At 38.4% G+C, this 23,861-nt stretch overlaps 1 protein-coding gene across 1 annotated transcript in view; it reads left to right on the top strand.

Moving 5' to 3' along the window:
• Positions 1-23,861, top strand: part of LOC124797781 (anaphase-promoting complex subunit 1) — a 349,586-nt gene that overhangs the window by 308,823 nt on the left and 16,902 nt on the right. Inside the window, exons 32-33 of the mRNA XM_047260813.1 lie at positions 128-316; positions 16,348-16,531. Of these exons, the coding sequence (XP_047116769.1) occupies positions 128-316; positions 16,348-16,531 (373 nt within the window). The remainder of the gene's footprint in view (positions 1-127; positions 317-16,347; positions 16,532-23,861) is intronic.

Raw genomic sequence — 23,861 nt, forward strand, 5'->3', positions numbered from 1 at the left:
CTAAGGCATAAGTTTGAGTTAAGTTAAATGTATATCTGCAGCGCAATCGTTTTCAGTTAACTCTGTGAAATTTTAATCCTACTGAATATTGTGTTACATTTTATATCAAGCAACACCCCATTTTCAGGCTGACTCAGTGAATGCTTTCTCATCAGACCCAAATGTGGCTAAATTTGCACAGTGTTTCTTGGAAAATGAAGAACTTGAAACAAGCATGTGTGAGAGACAAATTATACAGCTCCTGGCAACTGTTGTATATGAATGTGTAACTCAGGACAAGCTGAGTATTTTACCAATGTGGCTCACAATTATTAAGGTAAGTGAGTAAAAAATAATAAAGAATGTAAGCAGCAGCACCTGTTAGCACACAACAGTGTCTTGACAGTAAGACGGAAACTATAAAAGTTGATAAATGTATATTGTACAAAAATCAGTTTACTGTTCTGGATAGAGAAACAGCAGTGTGCACAGAAGTAACCTCAGTAATGTCTTAAGATAGTGAATTGATAAAATGTTAATAACCCACATTAATTATTTATTGGTCAGTATCAGTTATGGGAGCAAACTGCATACTACTTATCATCATTTTTCCTGCTTTCTGTCTTTCCCATAGTTGCTATAAATTTGTGGAAGTATGTCTACATCTACATCTACATTTAAGTGCTTGGCAGAGGGTTCATCGAACCACAATCATACTATCTCTCTACCATTCCACTCCCGAACAGCGTGCGGGAAAAACGAACACCTAAACCTTTCTGTTCGAGCTCTGATTTCTCTTATTTTATTTTGATGATCATTCCTACCTATGTAGGATGGGCTCAACAAAATATTTTTGCATTCGGAAAAGAAAGTTGGTGACTGAAATTTCGTAAATAGATCTCGCCGCGACGAAAAACGTCTTTGCTTTAATGACTTCCATCCCAGTTCGCATATCATATCTGCCACACTCTCTCCCCTATTACGTGATAATACAAAATGAGCTGCCCTTTTTTGCACCCTTTCGATGTCCTCCGTCAATCCCACCTGGTAAGGTTCCCACACCGCGCAGCAATATTCTAACAGAGGATGAACGAGTGTAGTGTAAGCTGTCTCTTTAGTGGACTTGTTGCATCTTCTAAGTGTCCTGCCAATGAAATGCTCGCCTTCCCCACAATATTATCTATGTGATCTTTCCAACTGAAGTTGTTCATAATTTTAACATCCAGGTACTTAGTTGAATTGACAGCCTTGAGAATTGTACTATTTATCGAGTAGTCGATTTCCAACGGATTTCTTTTGGAACTCATGTGAATCACCTCACACTTTTCATTATTTAGCGTCAACTGCCGCCTGCCACACCATACAGCAATCTGTTCTAAATCGCTTTGCAGCTGATACTGGTCTTCAGATGACCTTACTAGACGGTAAATTACAGCATCATCTGCGAACAACCTAAGAGAACTGTTCAGATTGTCACCCAGATCATTTATATAGATCAGGAACAGCAGAGGTCCCAGGACGCTTCCCTGGGGAACACCTGATATCACTTCAGTTTTACTCGATGATTTGCAGTCTATTACTATGAACTGCGACCTTTCTGACAGGAAATCACGAAACCAGTCGCACAACTGAGACGATACCCCATAGGCCCGCAGCTTGATCAGAAGTCGCTTGTGAGGAATGGTGTCAAAAGCTTTCCGGAAATCTAGAAATACGGAATCAACTTGAGATCCCCTGTCGATAGCGGCCATTACTTCGTGCGAATAAAGAGCTAGCTGCGTTGCACAAGAACGATGTTTTCTGAAACCATGCTGATTACGTATCTGTCTATGCAACTAATTGAAGGCAATGTGTTTATTGCCACATGTGTTTCACTTCTTTTATATGGGTAGCATCTTCAGTGGTGATTTCCTGTGCTGTTCTGTTGTTTGTAAATGTGATTGGAGTGTGTTTCTTGTTCTGTAAGCTGGTATATTTCCTATCTTGTGTGCTGCTTTGTATTTGTCTGTAAGAGTGTATCTTTTTTCCTCTGTTATTCATGTTATGAGTGTTACTGTTGTGTGCTTCCGTGTGTGCTGTAGTGTCTGTGGGGATCTTTGGTGTTTGTGTTCTCTGCTTGTTTTCATTTTATTTAGTTGTGTTTTAATTTTTTGGTTGAGTTTTTGTACTATTTGGGTGTTGTAACCTTTGCTGAGTGGGATGTTATTTAGTCTGTGTAACATGTGTCATAGGGCCGCTAATTTTTGATTTTGTGGGTTGTTGGATGAAGCATGTTTAATTGGGTCTGTGGCTGTTAGCTTTCTGAAGATGTCAAGTGTGTGTTGTCTCTCTTTATTGTTATATCCAAGAAATGTATTTGCTTTTGTGTTTCTTTTTCCATGGTAAATTGAATATTTTTATGTGTGTTGTTTATATCTGTATGTTGTCAGTTTTCTCTGTTGTTTCATCTACAATACAGATAATGCCATACACATATCTGTACCAGTAAACAATTTTGTATCTTTTCTTTGGGGTGACTGTATCAAAGATTGTGTTATGTATGTGCCTTATGAATATGTATGCCTGAAATTGGGGATCCCATTGGAAGCCCATCTTCTTGTAAATTCCAATTTCATAAAGAATTTTACGTACAAGGATATGGGCTTGCAATGGGATTCCCAATTTCAGGAACACTGACAAACATATTCATCAGCCACCTCCACAAATTTATAACAACTAAGGGAAATACAGAAAACAGAAAAAAATGACGATAAGTAGTATACAGTTTGCTCCCATACCTGCCCATCTTCTTGTAATTTCCAATTTAAAAAGAATTTTACATACAAGAATATGGGCTCCCAATGGGATCCCCAATTCCAGGAACACTGGCAAACACATTCGTCAACCACATAGAAAACACAATCTTTGATACAGTTATCACAAAGAAAGAATACAAAATTGTTTTCTCTTACAGATATGTGAATGACATAATCTTTATGGTAGATGAAACAACAGAGAAAATTGATAACTTCGTACAGATGTAAACAACATACATAAAAATATTCAATTCACCATGGAAAAAGAAACACAGAAGCAAATACATTTCTTGGATGTAACAATAAAGAGAGACAACAATAAACATACATTTGACATCTTCAGAAAGCCAACAGCCGCAGACATAATTAAACATGGTTCATCCAACCACCAGCAAAATCAAAAATTAGTGTCCCTACGACACATGTAACACAGACTGAATAACATCCCAATCAGCAAAGGTTGTACAAAAACTCAACCAAAGAATTAAAACACAGCTAAAGATAAATGAAAACAAGCAGAGAGCACAAACACCAAAGATCCCCCCATATACTGCAGCACACAACAGTAACACTCATGACATGAATAACAGAGAAAAAAAGGGGTACACTCTTACATACAAACACAAAGCAACACACAAGATAGGAAATACCGTATTTACTCAAATCTAAGACGCACTCGAATCTAAGCGGCACCTGAAAAATTAGACTCGAAATCAAGGAAAAAAAATTTTCCCAAATGTAAGCCGCACTTGAAATTTGAGACTCGAAATTCAAGGAGAGAGAAAAGTTTTAGGCTGCACTTCCAAATCAAAACAAAGTTGGTCCATTGTAATATGAGAGACAATTAAGGTTGAATGAATGACGATACAGCTACAGTAGTTTGGTTCGAGTCGTAAGCTTAGCAGTTAAGCTTTACCAGGTAGCGATTGCTATGCGTCAAGTGCTCCGTCCGTATTTATACGGGTACCCTTCCTTTTTCATGTGCTTCGTCTGGTTAGAATTGATTGCTTATTTTTCTTTGATTGGATAAGTGCCGTTCTCTTTGTTTTAGGTGTTTATGTCACTCTAAGCTGAAAATGCATTACTGTACTGTGTCATGCATTGTTTGTCGCATTCTGATAATGTGTTTTTACGAGCCTGCCGTGGTGGCCAAGCGGTTCTAGGCACTTCAGTCCGGAACTGCGCGACTGCTACGGTCGCAGGTTCGAATCCTGCCTCGGGCATGGATGTGTGTGATGTCCTTAGGTTAGTTAGATTTAAGTAGTTCTAAGTTCTAGGGGACTGATGACCTCAGATGTTAAGTCCCATAGTGCTCAGAGCCATTTGAACAATTTTTTTGTGTTTACGACCTGTCACCACTCGCGGCATGGCTTGCTTTTGTGCACGCTACCACCGCTTACAATTAAGAAACAAAAGAGAGGAACCATCTCATTAGCAAAACGGTGGCAAGATACTGCTATTTGTTGTTACTTACACTGCTGCTTTCTTCAATAATGATCAACAAGAACCAAATAATAGACTGCGTATGATAGAAGATGTTCTGAACGAGAGTTTAGCGAAAGTTTTTCTCCGTTTGAAAATTTTTGCAGACGCCTCTTTAGTACATTACATTCTGCACAGAAATTAGAGTCATCTTAGACTTAAAAATCTAGTCAATTGCAGTGCTTCATTTCCGACTGTATCACTATTAGGCATAAGAATAATACAAATATAAACATTACATAATATGTATATTCTTCCGCGTTTGCTGTTATCTCACTCAAGTTTCGTAGTTTATTAGGCAGACTGGATTTAAATGAGATAGCAGCAAACACGAAACAATACATGGCAAAATGGTTATATTCGTATTATTCTTATAGTGAAGAGAATGCTGCATGTGATTCACAATACATAAAAGTTCATATTAGCAACCATCTCTTCTCACAGGTGGGAAAAAATTCAGAATGTAGAGTTTGGCCATATTGACAAACATCCCAAACAGTCTTGCCAGTTGGATTTTCGTAGTACATTGAAATGCTGCTACATTCGAAGATGAACAATACGGAATTTGTATTTACTTTGTTGGATAATGTATGAAAATGCAGTGGTCAAAACTCGGGGCGGACAAAAAAACTCATCTTCCACCTTTTTCTTTTTTTAATTTATTTACTGACGCAGAGTATTTATCTTTGTGCCTGCAAAGCATGCGTGTGTAGCGCTACATATATTCGATGGCAGAACTTAGTTGTGGCGGCACCTACCAACCTTTCTTTACAACTTCCGCTTACTTTGCACTCGATTCTAAGCCACAGGTGGCTTTTTGGATTACAAAAACCAGAAAAAAAGTGCGGCTTGGATTCGAGTAAATACGGTATACTAACACATAGCTTACAGAACAAGAAAAACACCCCAGTCACATTTACAAACAACGGAATAGCACTGGAGATTGCCACTAAAGATGCTTCCCAAATAGAAGAAAAGGAAACGCATATCGCAATAAACAAACTGCTTCAATTAGTTACATAGACGGAACATACCTCCATATATAGTGCTTATCTAGTTATGTATAATGAAATACAGTATCCACTTTGATTGTAGTGCAAATTATATTTAAGATCACAATACAAAACATGCAATATGTCCCTTTCAGTTTCATGATCAAATGGTAGTTACAGTACACCTGCCACTGTAGAATTTTCAATTCATGCCACTTTTTCATTAATTTTGTTACTACATAGAAGAAACTATCTTCTTGTAATTTTCTTTGGATAATTACTTCTTATGACGCTACCTGCACAACTTCCTTTTTTTTTTTTCCTGGTCAGGTGTTTTTTGGTTTCAAATTGTTTAAGTGAAACTATATTGTTTCAGAGATCTCTTTCAGGTTTCAAAAAAAAAAAAAAAAAAAAAAAAAAAAAAAAAAAAAAAAAAATATATATATATATATATATATATATATATATATATAAAAAATCAGTATAATAGAAGGAAACATTCCACGTGGGAAAAATTATATATAAAAACAAAGATGAGGTGACTTACCGAACGAAAGCACTGGCAAGTCGATAGACACACAAACGTACACACAAAATTCTAGCTTTCGCAACCAGCGGTTGCCTCATCAGGAAAGAGGGAAGGAGAGGGAAAGATGAAAGGATGTGGGTTTTAAGGGAGAGGGTAAGGAGTCATTCCAATCCCGGGAGCGGAAAGACGTACCTTAGGGGGAAAAACGGACGGGTATACACTCGCACGCACACACACACACACACACACACACACACACACACACACACACACACACACACATATCCATCCACACATACAGGCACAAGCAGACATATTTAAAGACAAAGAGTTTGGGCAGAGATGTCAGTCGAGGTGGAAGTGTAGAGGCAAAGAAGTTGTTGAAAGACAGGTGAGGTATGAGTGGCGGCAACTTGAAATTAGCGGAGATTGAGGCCTGGCGGATAACGAGAAGAGAGGATATACTGAAGGGCAAGTTCCCATCTCCGGAGTTCGGATAGGTTGGTGTTGGTGGGAAGTATCCAGATAACCCGGACGGTGTAACACTGTGCCAAGATGTGCTGGCTGTGCACCAAGGCATGTTTAGCCACAGGGTGATCCTCATTACCAACAAACACTGTCTGCCTGTGTCCATTCATGCGAATGGACAGTTTGTTGCTGGTCATTCCCACATAGAATGCATCACAGTGTAGGCAGGTCAGTTGGTAAATCACGTGGGTGCTTTCACACGTGGTGATGTTGGGTGTAGGATTAAGGTTTTTTAAGAAGGATTGGGATGCAAGGCCGGAAGTCAGAAATTCCTGGAAGGTTTGGAGAGGGTGATTTTGAGGAAGAGGAGGTGGGTCCTGCTGTACATCACCACTGCTGAAGCCCAGGCTATCCGTGATCTGAAGGCTGACCGATCCATCATCATTCTTCCGGCGGACAAGGGTTCCACGACCGTGGTACTTGATCGTCGGGAGTATGTGGCTGAGGGACTGCGTCAGCTTTCAGACAACACCACATACAAAGTTTGCCAAGGTAACCCCATTCCCGATGTCCAGGCGGAGCTTCGAGGAATCCTCAGAACCTTAGGCCCCCTGCAAAACCTTTCACCTGACTCCATCAACCTCCTGACCCCACCGACACCCCGCACCCCTACCTTCTACCTTCTTCCTAAAATCCACAAACCCAATCATCCCGGCCGCCCCATTGTAGCTGGTTACCAAGCCCCCACAGAACGTATCTCTGCCTACGTAGATCAACACCTTCAACCCATTACATGCAGTCTCCCATACTTCATCAAAGACACCAACCACTTCCTTGAACGCCTGGAATCCTTACCCAATTTGTTACCCCCGGAAACCATCCTTGTAACCATTGATGCCACTTCCTTATACACAAATATTCCGCACGTCCAGGGCCTCGCTGCAATGGAGCATTTCCTTTCACGCCGATCACCTGCCACCCTACCTAAAACCTCTTTCCTCATTACCTTAGCCAGCTTCATCCTGACCCACAACTTCTTCACTTTTGAAGGCCAGACATACCAACAATTAAAGGGAACAGCCATGGGTACCAGGATGGCCCCCTCGTACGCCAACCTATTCATGGGTCGCTTAGAGGAAGCCTTCTTGGTTACCCAGGTCTGCCAACCCAAAGTTTGGTACAGATTTATTGATGACATCTTCATGATCTGGACTCACAGTGAAGAAGAACTCCAGAATTTCCTCTCCAACCTCAACTCCTTTGGTTCCATCAGATTCACCTGGTCCTACTCCAAATCCCATGCCACTTTCCTTGATGTTGACCTCCACCTGTCCAATGGCCAACTTCACACGTCCGTCCACATCAAACCCACCAACAAGCAACAGTACCTCCATTATGACAGCTGCCACCCATTCCACATCAAACGGTCCCTTCCCTACAGCCTAGGTCTTCGTGGCAAACGAATCTGCTCCAGTCCGGAATCCCTGAATCATTACACCAACAACCTGACAACAGCTTTCGCATCCCGCAACTACCCTCCCGACCTGGTACAGAAGCAAATAACCAGAGCCACTTCCTCATCCCCTCAAACCCAGAATCCCCCACAGAAGAACCACAAAAGTGCCCCACTTGTGACAGGATACTTTCCGGGACTGGACCAGACTCTGAATGTGGCTCTCCAGCAGGGATACGACTTCCTCAAATCCTGCCCTGAAATTAGATCCATCCTTCATGAAGTCCTCCCCACTCCGCCAAGAGTGTCTTTCCGCCGTCCACCTAACCTTCGTAACCTGTTAGTTCATCCCTATGAAATCCCCAAACCACCTTCCCTACCCTCTGGCTCCTATCCTTGTAACCGCCTCCGGTGCAAAACCTATCCCATGCACCCTCCCACCACCACCTACTCCAGTCCTGTAACCCGGAAGGTGTACACGATCAAAGGCAGAGCCACGTGTGAAAGCACCCACGTGATTTACCAACTGACCTGCCTACACTGTGATGCATTCTATGTGGGAATGACCAGCAACAAACTGTCCATTCGCATGAATGGACACAGGCAGACAGTGTTTGTTGGTAATGAGGATCACCCTGTGGCTAAACATGCCTTGGTGCACAGCCAGCAAATCTTGGCACAGTGTTACACCGTCCGGGTTATCTGTATACTTCCCACCAACACCAACCTATCCGAACTCCGGAGATGGGAACTTGCCCTTCAGTATATCCTCTCTTCTCGTTATCCGCCAGGCCTCAATCTCCGCTAATTTCAAGTTGCCGCCACTCGTACCTCGCCTGTCTTTCAACAACTTCTTTGCCTCTACACTTCCACCTCGACTGACATCTCTGCCCAAACTCTTTGTCTTTAAATATGTCTGCTTGTGTCTGTATGTGTGGATGGATATGTGTGTGTGTGCGCGAGTGTATACCCGTCCTTTTTTCCCCCTAAGGTGAGTCTTTCCGCTCCCGGGATTGGAATGACTCCTTACCCTCTCCCTTAAAACCCACATCCTTTCATCTTTCCCTCTCCTTCCCTCTTTCCTGATGAGGCAACCGTTGGTTGCGAAAGCTAGAATTTTGTGTGTATGTTTGTGTGTCTATCGACCTGCCAGCGCTTTCGTTTGGTAAGTCACCTCATCTTTGTTTTTATATATAATTTTTCCCACGTGGAATGTTTCCCTCATATATATATATATATATATATATATATATATATATATATATATATATATAGAGGGAAACATTCCACGTAGGAAAAATATATATCTAAAAACAAAGATGATGTGACTTACCAAATGAAAGTGCTGGCAGGTCGACAGACACACAAACATACACACAAAATTCAAGCTTTCGCAACAAACTGTTGCCTCATCAGGAAAGAGGGAAGGAGATCGAAAGACGAAAGGATGTGGGTTTTAAGGGAGAGGGTAAGGAGTCATTCCAATCCCGGGAGCGGAAAGACTTACCTTAGGGGGAAAAAAGGACCGGTATACACTCGCGCGCACACACACACACACACACACATCCATCCACACACACACACACACACATATATATATATATATATATATATATATATATATATATATATATATATATATATATATATATATATATATATATATATATATATAATGTGTATGTGCAGACTGAAGTGTGATGAATGAAAAATTGTACCAATGCTGGGATACATGCCTGGGACTTCTGCTCACTATACAGATGTGCTATCCATATGCCACCCTGGCACAATGGCTTTGCACAACAGCGTGAAATACCCTAGCATACCTCCATCCTCAATCCAAATTGGCATTTATGCCTTAGCCCACATGATATTTCCCATAAACTCAAACAGCATTGCAACTGTATTGGAATAATACCTCAGCATTGAGTGAAATGGGGACCCAGCCTTAAACTCAGGCATGTGTGCTTTAATCAAATGAAACTGCATGGTTCCAGATATCTTTTTCAAGTCTCGAACATATGTGATGTGTGTATGTAGACTGAAGCGATGAATGAAAATTTGTACCAAGACCAGGTTCGATATATACAGTACCGTATCTATGTCCACATAAAAATATAGTATCTATTAATTAGAAGTTTAATGATGTCCATTGGGACTTCGTTGGCTTTTGTTTCTATTCCATTTTCCTGAATCGCTTCACCGAGATATTTAAAAGTGGGACTCATTTAATTTTGCCACATTTTGTCTCCATGAAATATGGTGCTTGTTTGTTGCAAGCCATATATTCTGTCTTTTCAAAAGATACTTGCAGGCCGACTTTTTCTGCAGTTTCCACCAGGAGTTCAGTCTGTTTTTTGGCTGTTGAAACATTGCGAGTTAAGGTGGCTAGACTGTCTGCAAATGCTAAGCAATCTACTGTATATTTTCCTCTGCTGAGAGTAATTGGTTGGTCAATCTTGAGGATTGATTTCAGTTTGCACCATTCTTGTATCACCTTTTTAAGGACGCAGTTGAACAGTAGTGGAGAGAGTCCATCTCCTTGACTTACTCCTGTGTTGATGAGAAAAGGTTCAGAGATGTCCCCCATAAATTTGACTTTAGATTTTGTGTCTATCAATGTCTGTTGTATGATTGCAAGTGTTTTCAAATCTAAACCCTGTTCTTTTAATATTTGGAATGATGATTGACAGTCAACTGAATTGTAGGCTTTTTTAAAGTCAACAAATGTGCAGACTACATCTTTGCCACTTATTCTCTGATGTCTTAAGATTAGTTTTAAGTTCAGAATTTGCTCTGGACATGAACAGCCTGGTCTGAATCCTGCCTGATACTCTCCATTTTTTGTTCTCGTTGTTGTTGTGTTCTATTGAGAAGGCACTGGGTTAGAATTTTGTAAGCTACTGATGTCAGTGAGATTCCCCTATAGTTGTTTACATCTGATCTATCTCCTTTCTTGTGTAGAGGATGAATTAATGCATTTTTCCAGTTGTCTGGAATTTGTTCTATTTGCCAAATGTCTTGTATTATTTAGGTGATTTCTTTTATAGTACTTGGGCCTGCTTATTTTGAGGATTTCTGCTACGATTCCATCTTCACCTGCAGCTTTATTGTTTTTAAGATGTTTGATCTGTTTGGTGATTTCCTCTACATCCAGTGATAATGAGTTTGGGTTTGTGGATTCAGGTTCCTGAGGTGGAAATCTTTGTGTTGCTTCTGGGCAGTTCAGCAGTTTTTCAAAATATCTTGCAAGTTCTTCACAATTTTCTTGATTGTTCAGTGCAAATTGCCCGTTTCCTTTGCTGAAGCAAAGATTTTGTGGATGATATCCAGTGAGTTTTGTTTTGGAATTCTTGTAAAAATTTCACGTGTTGTTTCTTTCAAAGTCTTTCTTGATTTCAAGTAGCTGTTACTTTTCAAATTTCCTTTTGGTCTTTCTTATTAATTGGGCTGCCTCTTTCCTCACTGCTGAGAATGTTTTGTAATTCTTCTCAGTCTTTCTGCTGTTCCAATTACTGTATGCTTCCTGTCTAGATTGGATTGCTTGTTCACATTCTTTGTTCCACCAAGTGTGTTTTTCTTTTTTGCAGAGGTATCAGTGTTTGTGTGGTTTCGATTAATTTGCTTCCAAGTTGCTTCCAATTGTTGGAGGGCTTTTTCTGTTATTATTATTATTATTATTATTATTATTATTATTATTATTTATGTGTGGGCTCAATAGGACCACACAAGATACAATCAATCAACGTCGCTTTTGATGTTTGGCCTTTCTTTGTGTCCAGATTTGTTTCATCCTTTCAGAATGAAGTCTCTTTCTTTCATCAGACCATGGTGCTCAAGTCCATTTTCTAATCCCTCTCTGACTAACTCTCCAATCACATACCCATTGTCTGAATGTTTTCTATCTGCAACGTCTGCCTACGTTATACCAACTACTTTAAGATCCTCCTTAATCGTGGTGGTCCATTCAATTGGCTCAATTTTGGCCTTACTTTGGTTTTCATAGAATTCTGCTATTTGTTTTGTCAACCTAGTGGGTGCCGTGCCCATAAAATTCAAGTCTTTGGTTTCTCATGTCACCATGTGTGCCTTATGTATTCTATTTACTTATTAGTTCTCAATAATTTTGGGGCCTAATATTTTCCTAATAATCTTTTTTTCTTTCTCTTGGATTTCTTCAATATCTGTCTTTCTATTTAAAATTAAAGTTTCTGCTCCATAAAGACATTCAGGTTTGATTACAGTCCTGTAATGTCTAAGTTTACTGAATTTAGAAAGTGATATTTATTATAATTTTTAAAATTAGAATTCAGTTGCCATTTGTTGACAGCAAACTTCATTTGCAGTTTTTTCCAGACAGTTTTCTTGTATGATTTCACCCAAGTATTTAAATTGAGAAACCTTTTTTATTTTTCCATAATTTGTGTTCAAAAACTTTAGTGCTGGTTTGCTGCATGTTATATATTCCGTTTTTTTTTTTTTTTTTTGTAGTCCTACTTTTTCTGCAACTACTTTAAGAATTTCAATTTGTTTTTGAGCTGTGGTAATATTCCTAGTTAAAACTGCCAGATCGTCTGCAAAGGCGAGGCAATCTACTTTAATATTACTTCATCCTAATGTGATTGATTGATCTGCATTTTGACTTAACTTTTGCTCTCACCATTCTGTAATTACCATTTCCAAATCACAGTTAAACAGTAATGGGGAGAGTCCATCTTTGTATCAAATGATTCAGAAATTTCTCCCATGAATTTAACTTCAGAGCTAGTGTTGGTTAACGTTGCCTTAATCAGTGTTAGAGTTCTATTATCTATCCCTTATTCCTATAAAATTTGGAAAAGAGATTCACAATCAACTGAACTGTAGGCCTTTTAAAATCCACAATTTTATGTATAATATTGTTACTAGAAATCCTTTGGTGCCTAAGGATTTGTCAGGTATATAATTGTGTTTTCAATCATCACCCAATCTGGGGTTTCAGATAGCATCTCCAATCAAACACTTGAATTTATTAAAAGAAATAACCCATTTCTCTAAGTAATCAAATGATATAGTATAGAAAGCCTTACTCTCTTTCTTAAATTTTGAAATCAAATTAATTATTTCTCAGTTAGGGTTCTCATTCTTTAATTTGTTCAAATTCATCTTGGTTTGCAAGCCAATAAAAATGGCAGTCTTCCTTTCATTCAGGCGTCGTTGAGTCTCAATTAATATATTTCTCATTTCAGTTATCGACTCTTTATTCTTTTCCATGCTTTTTATATTGTTTTGAAACAGAGCCAAGTTTGACTGCAGAAACATGAAGTAAATTTCACTGATCACACTACTGAAAAAGTCTGAAATTATTGTACGTGTCCTGTCTTTGGCATCAAAATATTGATTTAATGGAATCTGAAGCTTAAGAATTCTCTCAACTGTGGGCATTAACGACAGCCATCATATTTTTGAGTGAGATAGAAGAGTCTGATGAATGACATCAATGTACAAACAGATCTGTTTCAGCTTCTCTGTCCTTACCATGTGTATTGAAAAATAATTAAAATTTTCATAATGATTGCTGCAATGTCAACAGTTAAGACTTCTGCAGCACTTGATATAGTATTGTGGAGTATATGAGCAGGGCAGCTGATTCTACATATTTTCCTAGTTCTTCTTTAATTTGGTGAAACTCATTCTGCCAGCCGCATCGACAAAGCCCTCAGAAGTTGATGTTGGTATTGTGTCCCGCAGTAAACATTTCAAATGTTCCTAACTTGCACTTATTGTTTGCATTATGTTTACAAATAATCATCTTATCAGATCACTAGTCAGTTGGGAGCTGCCCAATTCTTCCACGTGGTGCTGCTTAAATAGTTCCAGTCCCATTCTACTGGAGTAGTCTGGTATTTTCGTGAATTATGGTGCTAGATCTAGATGGTTCTTGTATCATTGATATGCAACATTATCTAGTGGAGATGCTGAGTTGCAGATAGGCACAACAAAAAGACTCTCTAAATTAAAGCTTTCAGCGATTAACGCCTTTGTCAACAATAGCCAGTAGACAGTTGTGTGTGTGTGTGTGTGTGTGTGCGCACGCGCTTGTGTGTGTGTGTGTGTGTGTGTGTGTGTGTGTGTGTGTGTGTGTGTATATGAAGATATGATAAATATGAAAAGTGATCTGTGTTATGTGCATCTACAAGAGTTGTTGAGCAGCTGTCCTGTGTTCAGGATTAGTCAAGCACAAGTTAGGGAGGTATGAATGGAATTCAAGTGCTGAGCCAACCAATGCAAGTGCGTCTAATGAGTAATGGAATTAGTGTTGACAGCATATTAAACTCTAATCTTTCTGCCTTTCTATATCATTACCTGATCATTGATGGGATATTAAACTCTTAACTTTTCTCCTTTTTATGTTACTTGAAATAAATGAAAGAGCTGTAATGATTCCTTTGTCATGAGACTCACTTTTATTGTAGCTGTTATGGTGTCTCATATTTAACGTTTTTGTCTACAAGATTGGTGATCATTTTCAAAAGGTAGCCCACTCTGAAAATCTAAATTTGAATTATTGTTATTGCTGTGATCTAAAAATCATGACCTACATTAAATTTTTGTTGTTGATTTCATCTTTTGGTGAAAAATCGAGTTGCTACATCCAGTAATCTACAGTTTGCTCTGCAGAGCTTACTAACATCAAAACACTCTCAGACTTCAAATCTCAACCATTGAAGAAAATTAACACACCCTTATGTTGAGATTCAAAGGGCAGTGGCTGCACAGTGCCTTGGGCAGCTTTGGATTTTTGGCCATTGTGGCAAATCAAATAGTGGCCAGTTAACAACCCATACTGGCGAACACTGTTTGGCCACAGCACTTGCTTCCTGCATATGAAAATTAAAAAACAATATAGTGAAATGAATTCTTATTAAGATACAGCTTGCAAAATATTTTTTATAAACTTCCAAAACAGAATAGAACAATGGAAAGTCCTGGATGGACAAGAGCAACAACAACATGGGAAGGATAGATTGCCACTCACCATATTAGATGAGGTATTGAGTCGCAGACGGGCACGTCAGAAAGAACGATAGAAATATTCAGCTTTCAGACAAAGTTATTCATCAGAAATAAAGAACTCACACCCATTTACACATTCAGAATATAATCAAATTTGACATTACCTGTGATTGCATAAGCACTGTAGTCCAATGATGGCAATTTGCACAGGTCAAGGTGTGGCCGGGGAATGCAGTGTTGCCAGTGCCAAGTGACAGTTGCATTGTGGGCATAGAGAGACTTTGTGATTGGAGAAAGTGTATATTGTGCAAATTATATGTCTTGCATGCTTTTGTAGAATTGTCGCCTACCACCATCATTAGCCATGACAGCTCACAACAAATGGAATCAAAATTCACTAAATAACTCGCTATGATCACATTTATGCTCACAGTGGCAGCTACAACATTCACAGGGGAGCACTCGGTACACTGCTGAACATTCATTGGCTGTTGGATAATGGGTGACATCAAGTGCGTTTAATGAACCTAAACTCGACCGCCAAGTGCATTTAATGAGCCTACACTCAGCTGCCGTCATTGTTGACTCCAACTGTACGAATATGAGTGCCCCATTGTCAACAATTTTGTGACTGTACACTGTGCAAAAGTGAATGCTAAACTTTCATACTTCTGTGAGAAATTCCCTTTTGTGACAACATTATGTGTTTGGGGAAGTATCTGAACAGAGTAAATTGTATTTCAGAATGAATATTGGTTACCTTTTTGGAACCATTGGTTATAGAAAAAATACTTTAGAAAAACTTATTTTCAATAGACAGCTAGCTAGCTAAGGACTTGGGGCCCGTACACAGGCAGATAATTATGCCAGCAGATAATTCTGTAACCATAGTCAGTAAGACCTGTTTGTTGATAAAACTAATGAATTGTTGTTATTGCAATATCTTTAAAGCATATCTTCTCTCATTAAGGTCTCCAACTATAATTATCACTTGACAGACCAGACATTATACTCTAACTGATCCTCTTTAAAGTTAAAAGTTTTGACAGAATTTTTTGAGTCAGTCCATTTGAACAGTGATGTGGCTTTATTTGCATATTAAAGTTTATGTACTTCGGTTGTTATGTGTGCTATGTCATCTGTCTAAAACAAAGACTGTATGAACAGCAGACCTTGTGACAATATATTCAAATAATGTACAGCAGTTTTCACTAATTTCGAAACACATCCATGCTTCATTCTTCTTTAGTAACATTTTGTTCTGTTGCACTAAGTACAGTAAAAAGAAAAGTATACTATTACTACAAAACATGCAAACGGCATTGTAATTTTCTGTCATTACTGTGATAAAATATTGGAATACATAAAATTCTATTTAACTTTTTGATGAACTTTCAAAGAATGTGTTTTATTTTCATGTTCTTGAAGCGAAAGAAAGATCTCTGATGCCACATATAACCAAATTTCCTACAATAGAAGGTAGTTATTGTAAAGCATTTCTATTGACAAAATTATGGAATGAAACAACGTATTATGTGTTTTTAATATAATACTTTTCATTGCTCTTCAACTGTTTTGTTCATATGTTTGTTATTAGTGAAATTAGTTGTCGTCATAATCATGTGAATCTCTCATATTGTGGTGTTGTAACAGACTGTTCAGAGTATGGCAACAGAACCAAATCATTTGTTGATGTGGCAACTGAAACTTGTAACAGCACAAGGAATCAGTCGTGCAAGTTGGCGCCAGGGGCAGTGTGTGCTGCCACTAGTTTCGTCGGACATGGCCTTGTCTGTAATTCAGAGAGTTTTACAGATACTGGATTCGTGGGAAACAGGTAAGCAGCACAGTGAATCTGGTTATAATTTCATATATTAGTATTCTGTAAACCTATTATAAGGTTAAAGAAACATTTTTCCAAATACAGTAAGGGCAAAATTTTATTTTATTCTATGTTATCTTGCAAATTTGATTTCTGTGTCTTGGTTCTGATTTGTTATTGTATGAGGTGTGATTGGAAAGTTTTAAGAATGGGCTTCTGATTGTACAGTGGTGGTACTTACATGCTACTGTGATGCATCTCCTTCAAAATAGTCTCCTTCTGACTGAACACACTGACTCCAACAGTGTTTCCACTTTTGGAAACATTCCTGGAAATTTTTTCCTGATGTGTGTTAAGGACACTCCCTGTATTTGCCTGGATGCCTGCAATCGAGTCAAATCGCTTCCCTTTCAGTGAAAATTTCAGTTTAGGAAACAGATAGAAGTCTGCAGGGGCCAAATCAGGGGAATATGGTGCTTCAGGAAGCACAGGAATTTTGAATTTGGTCAAAAATTCAATGATGGAGAAGGCACATGAGCTGGAGCATTGTCATGGTATAGCTCCCAACTCCTGTCTTTCCACAGCGCACCTTTTCATGCAAACACTCAAGGACACATTTGTAGTATTCCTGGTTAATTGTCTGTCCTCCAGAGGTAAATTCATTATGCATAGTTACCCGGTAGAATCGAAAAAAATCACCAACATTGTCTTCACCTTCGACCGACCTTACTGTGCTTTCTTCGGTTGTGGTGAACCTGGAGTCTTCCACTGTAAAGACTGCACTTTGGTTTCAGGATCATATCTATATACCCACAGTTTGTGACCTGTAATTACCATATTTAACACATCTGGGTCATTTTTAGTCCAATTAACCTGTTCTTGGCACACTTCAAGTTGGTTTTGTCTTTGTTCACTTGACAATGCTTTTGGAATGAATTTTGCGGACTTTCAGCACATGTTCCGATCTTCAGATAAAATTGACCGAACTGTGTAGCAACTTAAATTAAGTTCATCAGCCAATTCCCTAATTGTAAGTCTATGATAAGAGTGCACTAAGTCGCGAACTTTCACAACATTTTCATTCGTTTTTGAGGTGAAAGGACGGCCTGCACCGTGGTTCATCTTCAAATTATTTGCAGCCATTTTTAAACCTGTTGAACCAGACAGAAACATTTGACTGGCTCATACAATTATCTCCAAAAGTGTTTTTAATTGTTCATAAGTCTGAGAAGCTGATTTCCCGGTTTTAAAACAAAATTTAACACAAACTCGTTGCTCTGTTTTTATGTCCAATTTCACGCAGACAGAATCCGGCAACAAGCCCTAACAGACCTGCAACAATGAACTGAATAAGGGAAATGCAGTTTCCTGTCAGAGGGCATTGAAGAACAAGACAATGACTCACTCCCCACTCTCCGAGTACCTGCCCACCAAACCAGTAAGTGGCAAGAGTGCCAATTTCCGTTTCCTCGTTAGTAACTTTCCTTTGCCGGACATGTTTCCGATGTGTTAAAGATCCAGTTGTTCTCAGTTTATCATACACATATTTAAATGTAGATGTGTAGGGTGAATACGTTGAGGATATCTTTCAGCATATAAGTCTCTAGCTCTCCTGAATTTTGTTGGCATTCTGTAAATGAGGAGCATATTGACTTGTTTTTCAAAGGAATACATTATTCACATTCCCTCGATTCGACGATACTAGTCTTACCATTCCTATTAGTGTTGTATTACGAAACTGTCGAATGTTGTTTAGATGTCAATGGCACATTAGATGGATATGTCGTATTCAGCGAATATTTACTGTCTGTACGATATACGAGAGAAAATTGTGAGAGCATTGTAACATTACATGAGTATGTCCTATATAGTCGGATCTACTTTGCGTCGCATGAGTGTAGGGGAGTCAAAACCAGTAGTGACCCATGCAGTCATATCAACTTCAGATTTTTTTTATACATGTCATTCATTTCTAAATTTTATTGATTATTTACAGTGTAAAGAATTTAATTATGTACAACATTTAATAGATAACGAGTTTTAATGAGATAGATATAAATATGTTTTGACATAGCAAATCACCTTGTTGCATTATGCATGATATGTTTTCTCTTTGTAAGGGGGGGGGAAAAAAAAAAACACTTCCGTGTTGCTAGAGTGCGCAATCAAGTAGTCATCAAGTGTGGATCTATTGTAACTTTCATGAATGGGCATAGAATTGTTAATTTACAACCCGCAGTTGTTTTAAAAATTATTCTAGGGAACGACGACCCAACTTTGGTGCAAACAAATCGCGCACGAATTCTCAAATATCTGCACGGAGTTTAAGATACGCAGCTGGATAATCGGGCATTATCATGGCGTGTATGATTCAGTGACATTAACTGCAATATACGGACATTAGCTTGATCATAACTATCAAAGACTTATATGAGTGGCATAGTAATCGTCTTGATGCGTAAAGCAAGCGAGAAGCGATTTACTGTCAGGATATGACAAATATTAATCATTGCATCGTCAGCTTGTTGATATGTTGCTTAGCAACTCATAAACGGATGGTGATAGAATTATTGAAATGATCTTGTAAGTATTAATGACCACTACACACACATCAGAAACTAATTACTCTAACTGTGAGTGACTTCTGGATTGGATAAGGTTTTTTTTTTTTAATAAACTTCTTTCGAGGTTGAGACTTTATCAATGATGTCACACTCATTCAGTTTAGTAGAACGATAGATAGTACTAGTTATGCCACTATTTATAGTTTTAAAAGAAAGGAGAACACACACCTGTTTTTCTTTTGAGAAATGTTCATACTTCAATCATCAGTCTTCTCAAACCAGAGGCACGAGTGATGCTCCCTCACAGCACTATGATATTGTGAACCACCACACACATGTGCCCCTTCTCACTACATTTCTGCATTGAAAACCCTGAGATAAGAAGATTGCAGCACTGCAATGATACCAATGGTCATAACTTCGAACACCTTCTGTAAATGGATGTTCATACCACCTTTGTGACCTTCATTGACCTTCAAAGACCTTACTTACTGTTGCACATCATTGGATCTGTCTTGATAGCCGCTATCATAAAATAAGTACCAAACTATAGCATCTCACTTAAAAAAAGAAGAAGAAGAAGAAGAAGAAGAAGAAGAAGAAAAAGATGACCTTCATATCTCTGACATGACCCCACCTAGCAACAAAAAACTGATGTCATATTATGGCCCCCGTTGTCCCATGCAACATTTGTCCCACAAACTTTTCAGCTACTATTGTACTTTCCGGGTTATTCTAGGTGACAAGGTTATTATAATCTGCAGAGATGTAAAGATGGTTTTGTCTTCAATAGTCTATGTCCAATGGTGGGAACCTATTCCAAAAGTTACTAACTGCTATAGCCGCATGTTGCCGGATATCGGTGCACACATCAGCGAACACTCGAGAAACGATGATGATGCAAGATGGGAATACCATCTGCGTTTGGGACTCAAACCCGTGCTAGGGTTGAGCAGCAGGGTAGATGAACAGCAGATCCGACACAACAAGAGTGAGACAATCTTAGGGTACAACAAAATGTGACAGACCCTCAACACAATGCTGTCAACAGATCAAGTACAGCCAAAGTCCAAACTGAGACCAGAGAGATGAAGTACATGACTCCACTTTGACCGAGACACTGATGTGAACAATGCACATCCCCATCATCACAATCTTTTGAACAGCATCTTAGTGAAGTATAGAATCAGATCTCTGCTGCATTGAGAATGCACGGACCAATCTGAAATGAGTGATATGCAATCGTGCTGTCCATTAGAAATGGTACAGGGTGTCAAAGAGGCTCTTATAGAGGAACTGCACAATGTCATCACTGTTTTCCCAGCATAGCACTTGCTCTTCTCATAACACACCATATTAATTACTTGGAAGAAAATACAGTATTTGTACCCGTTTTATTCTGTAACTTCAGTTTTTATATGAATTTCCAACCCTGCGTCTCATTATTTCAGAGCATCATGTTTTCCTAGTTTCATTCTCCTTTATTTGTAATATTGATATGAAAAATAAGTGCAACAAATGATTTATAATTGCCATGGCACACAATTTCAATTGATTTATAATTGTCATTACACACAATTTCAAGCATTTGTCCTATTCACCCAATTGATTTATCTTAAGAAAGTAAATAACAGAAGTTATCATTTTTAAATTTGAACATTTTTGGTGAGGCTTTACTGTGAATGTTATTAAATGAAACAATAAGTTTATTGTCACCAGTCACAATTTATTTATTTCTGTGTTGTGTTTCAGAGGTTTAAATCTCCATTGTTATGTGGGTTAATGCTATGTGTATGTGTTGTGTTACAGCTTTAGGCTAACCTGTGGCATTGTGTAGTAGAAGAAATCAAAAACATTATTCCAGTACATGGCTCACAGTTATGTGGAGGTTCTCACAGAGCAAAGTGGGACTAACCCACTTGTTTTCATACCACTTGTGATGTTAATTTTTTTTTCCTTTCCTGATATATTTTATTTGATAGTAAATCCACAATAGTTACACAAAATAGCTAATTCCTTATTCATGCAGTATTTCAATAAAATTTATTATCCACTGGATAGTTTCAAACTTCTGATCATAATAATACATTTGGTTCCTAATAGAAACATTTTATTTTGTGGAATACTTACAAACCAGTTGAGGGTGAAATTTTTATGAGCAAATAGTAGTTTATTTTTAAATTTTACAGTTCATTTGAAAGCCCTCATTCTCCACTTTTCAACAAATGTTTGGATTTTCCCAAAAACTCCACTTTTCAAAACTTATTAATATTCAAGATTTTGGTGGGTGTTTTAAAGTTTTCCAATCGTAAATCGTGGTTATTACCAAAACTCAGTACCCTAGTTTCATAATCCTGAATTTTCTTATTTCAAAACTGTCTTCATTCATTAAAATAACATGTTTGTTAATTATTTAAGTTAGAAAAGTTCACTTTCTCCAAACTTTTTGGCGGGCATTGGGAATCCTCATGTTTTTTAAAATCAACCTCATAAAGTATAGAAGTACCTATTATTTTTGCCATTTTCTGTTTGTCCAGGTTGTAGTTGAAAGAAATTACATCATTGTCTATCATGTACTTTAGTTTTCATGTTTTTATGTCATTATTTAATATGTAATAAGTGTGGTTTTTATCATTTTGTGATTTCTGTTTTTACATGTGTCTGTAAATAGGTATGGCTTACTGCCAGTCCCTGCATGGCTACCAAAACATAAACGTCATGTTACAGGTCCATTGGAAGCTATCATTCAAGTTCATAATGATCATGTAATTTGCAGTTTATGGTCAACAGTCATTATGTTAATGTCTTGTAGGCAGCCTTTTTTTAGCGTGATTTCCCTAAATCAATCCAGGCAAATGCCGGGATGGTTCCTCTGAAACGGCACGGCTGACTTCCTTCCCCATCCTTCCCTAATCCGATGAGACCGATGACCACGCTGTCTGGTCTCCTTCCCCAAACCAACGAACCAACCTTTATTTAGCAATCAAAATGTACAGTCTGTGGTGAATTTTGTAAATTAATGTGTTAGTCTGCCACCAGAGAACTTTGTTATTTGGTGCTTATTAGTGTAATCTAACCTTATTTGAATATTTAGATTTCTGTTTGTTACAAAGATGATCATCAAAGAGACTACATTCTGTGGAAATAAATATGAAAGATCAAAAACCAGTTACTGCATTGTGGTGTACATTTTGTCATATGTCTTAACTGTTGGGAGATAATCAACAGTGAGAGACAACTGCGGCTTAGTAAAGCTACAAGGTCTTTGATTGATTGAAAGAATGAACAAAAATACAAATATAAAAGTAAGAATAAATCCAGTGGCCACAGGCGCTTTATTCTGTTGTGTTACATCAAATACCCAATCACACTTCGTAAACATTGAAGGCAGCGTTCCTTTCACCCGGGACCCATCCCTCCCCCCTCCGGACCTCCTCTCTCTCTCTCTCTCTCTCTCTCTCTCTCTCACACACACACACACACACACACACACACACACACACACACATTGTCAATGTAACATAATAATAGTGTGTTGTGTGTATATATACAGGGTGTCCCAGAAATGATGCAACAGACACTGATGCATTGTAGAGAATGCCTTGAGGAACAAATCAAGGATAGGAAACCATGCCCAGAATCATCATCCAATGACACTACAGAGTGTTGGAGTTATAGGTGCCAGCATCTGCCACAAGGCCACCCCTTCAACAGCAAACATGACTTTGTACGCTGACAGACCATAGGCGAAACATCTTGCGATATTGTTTGTTATTCAGGTATTGTGACTGATTGTCACAATTACCAGTGGAGGAAATGGAGCTAGCTGCTGCATGGAAAGGACTTGTCTCTTATGAATGTGATGTTCTGTTGCATCGATGGGTGACAGTTTCGGATATGTGTTTCCATCTGCTGTTTATTTTTCGTATGGAACACTTTAAAATCAACAGTGTTCTTCGGTATATAAGAGGGGGAAAAGAAACTGCAGGTAGAAACCAGTGTCTGAAACCATCATCCACAGAGACACGTGTCTCTGTCCTCGATTTGTTCTTGAAGGCACTCTCAACAACTACTCCAAGTTTGTCACAACATTTGTGTGACACCTTGTATATAAAAAACATCCATACTGGTTTGAGACTTGTTGTAAAATAGTGTTTGGGTTTTTTATATGCTCATTGCACTAGATTATAGATGCCATCTTTGCTCCCTTCAATGATCACAAAGTGTGATTACGCATGTGATGAAAAACATGACAAAATAAAGAGCCTGTGACCACTAGAAGTATTTTTACTTTCACATTTATATTTTTGTTCATTCTTTCAAGCAAAGACTATGAGCCACAAACTGATATCGTATTTTCATCTTCATCTTCTTCTTCTACTTCTAGACAGTGCCACAGGTTACCCTACAGTCATAGTAATAATCCACATGTGAGGGTCAGTCAAAAATTAATACCTCCTTTTTTTTCTCTTTAAATAAAGTTTGTTAAGTGAAAAATTTGAATTTGCCACTATTCCGTGGGTTCTTCTCTAATGCACTGCAGTAGTAACTTTCTATGTCAACAGATGCCAGTACTACAGTTGCATGCAGACTAACTGACAGGCTTTTGTGATAGAAATATTGAGTGCAGAATGTGAAACACCCATTTGTATTTATGAAAGACTGAAAAATGTGTACGGTGATGCAACAGTGGACATCAGCACTTACATGATGGGTTCATCACTGTAACGAAGCTGAAGGGCAAACTCGGTTTGCTGATGAATTGCAGAGCAATAAGCCGA

This window comes from Schistocerca piceifrons, chromosome 1 (genome assembly GCF_021461385.2).
Source record: "Schistocerca piceifrons isolate TAMUIC-IGC-003096 chromosome 1, iqSchPice1.1, whole genome shotgun sequence".
NCBI classification, from domain to species: Eukaryota; Metazoa; Arthropoda; class Insecta; order Orthoptera; family Acrididae; genus Schistocerca; species Schistocerca piceifrons.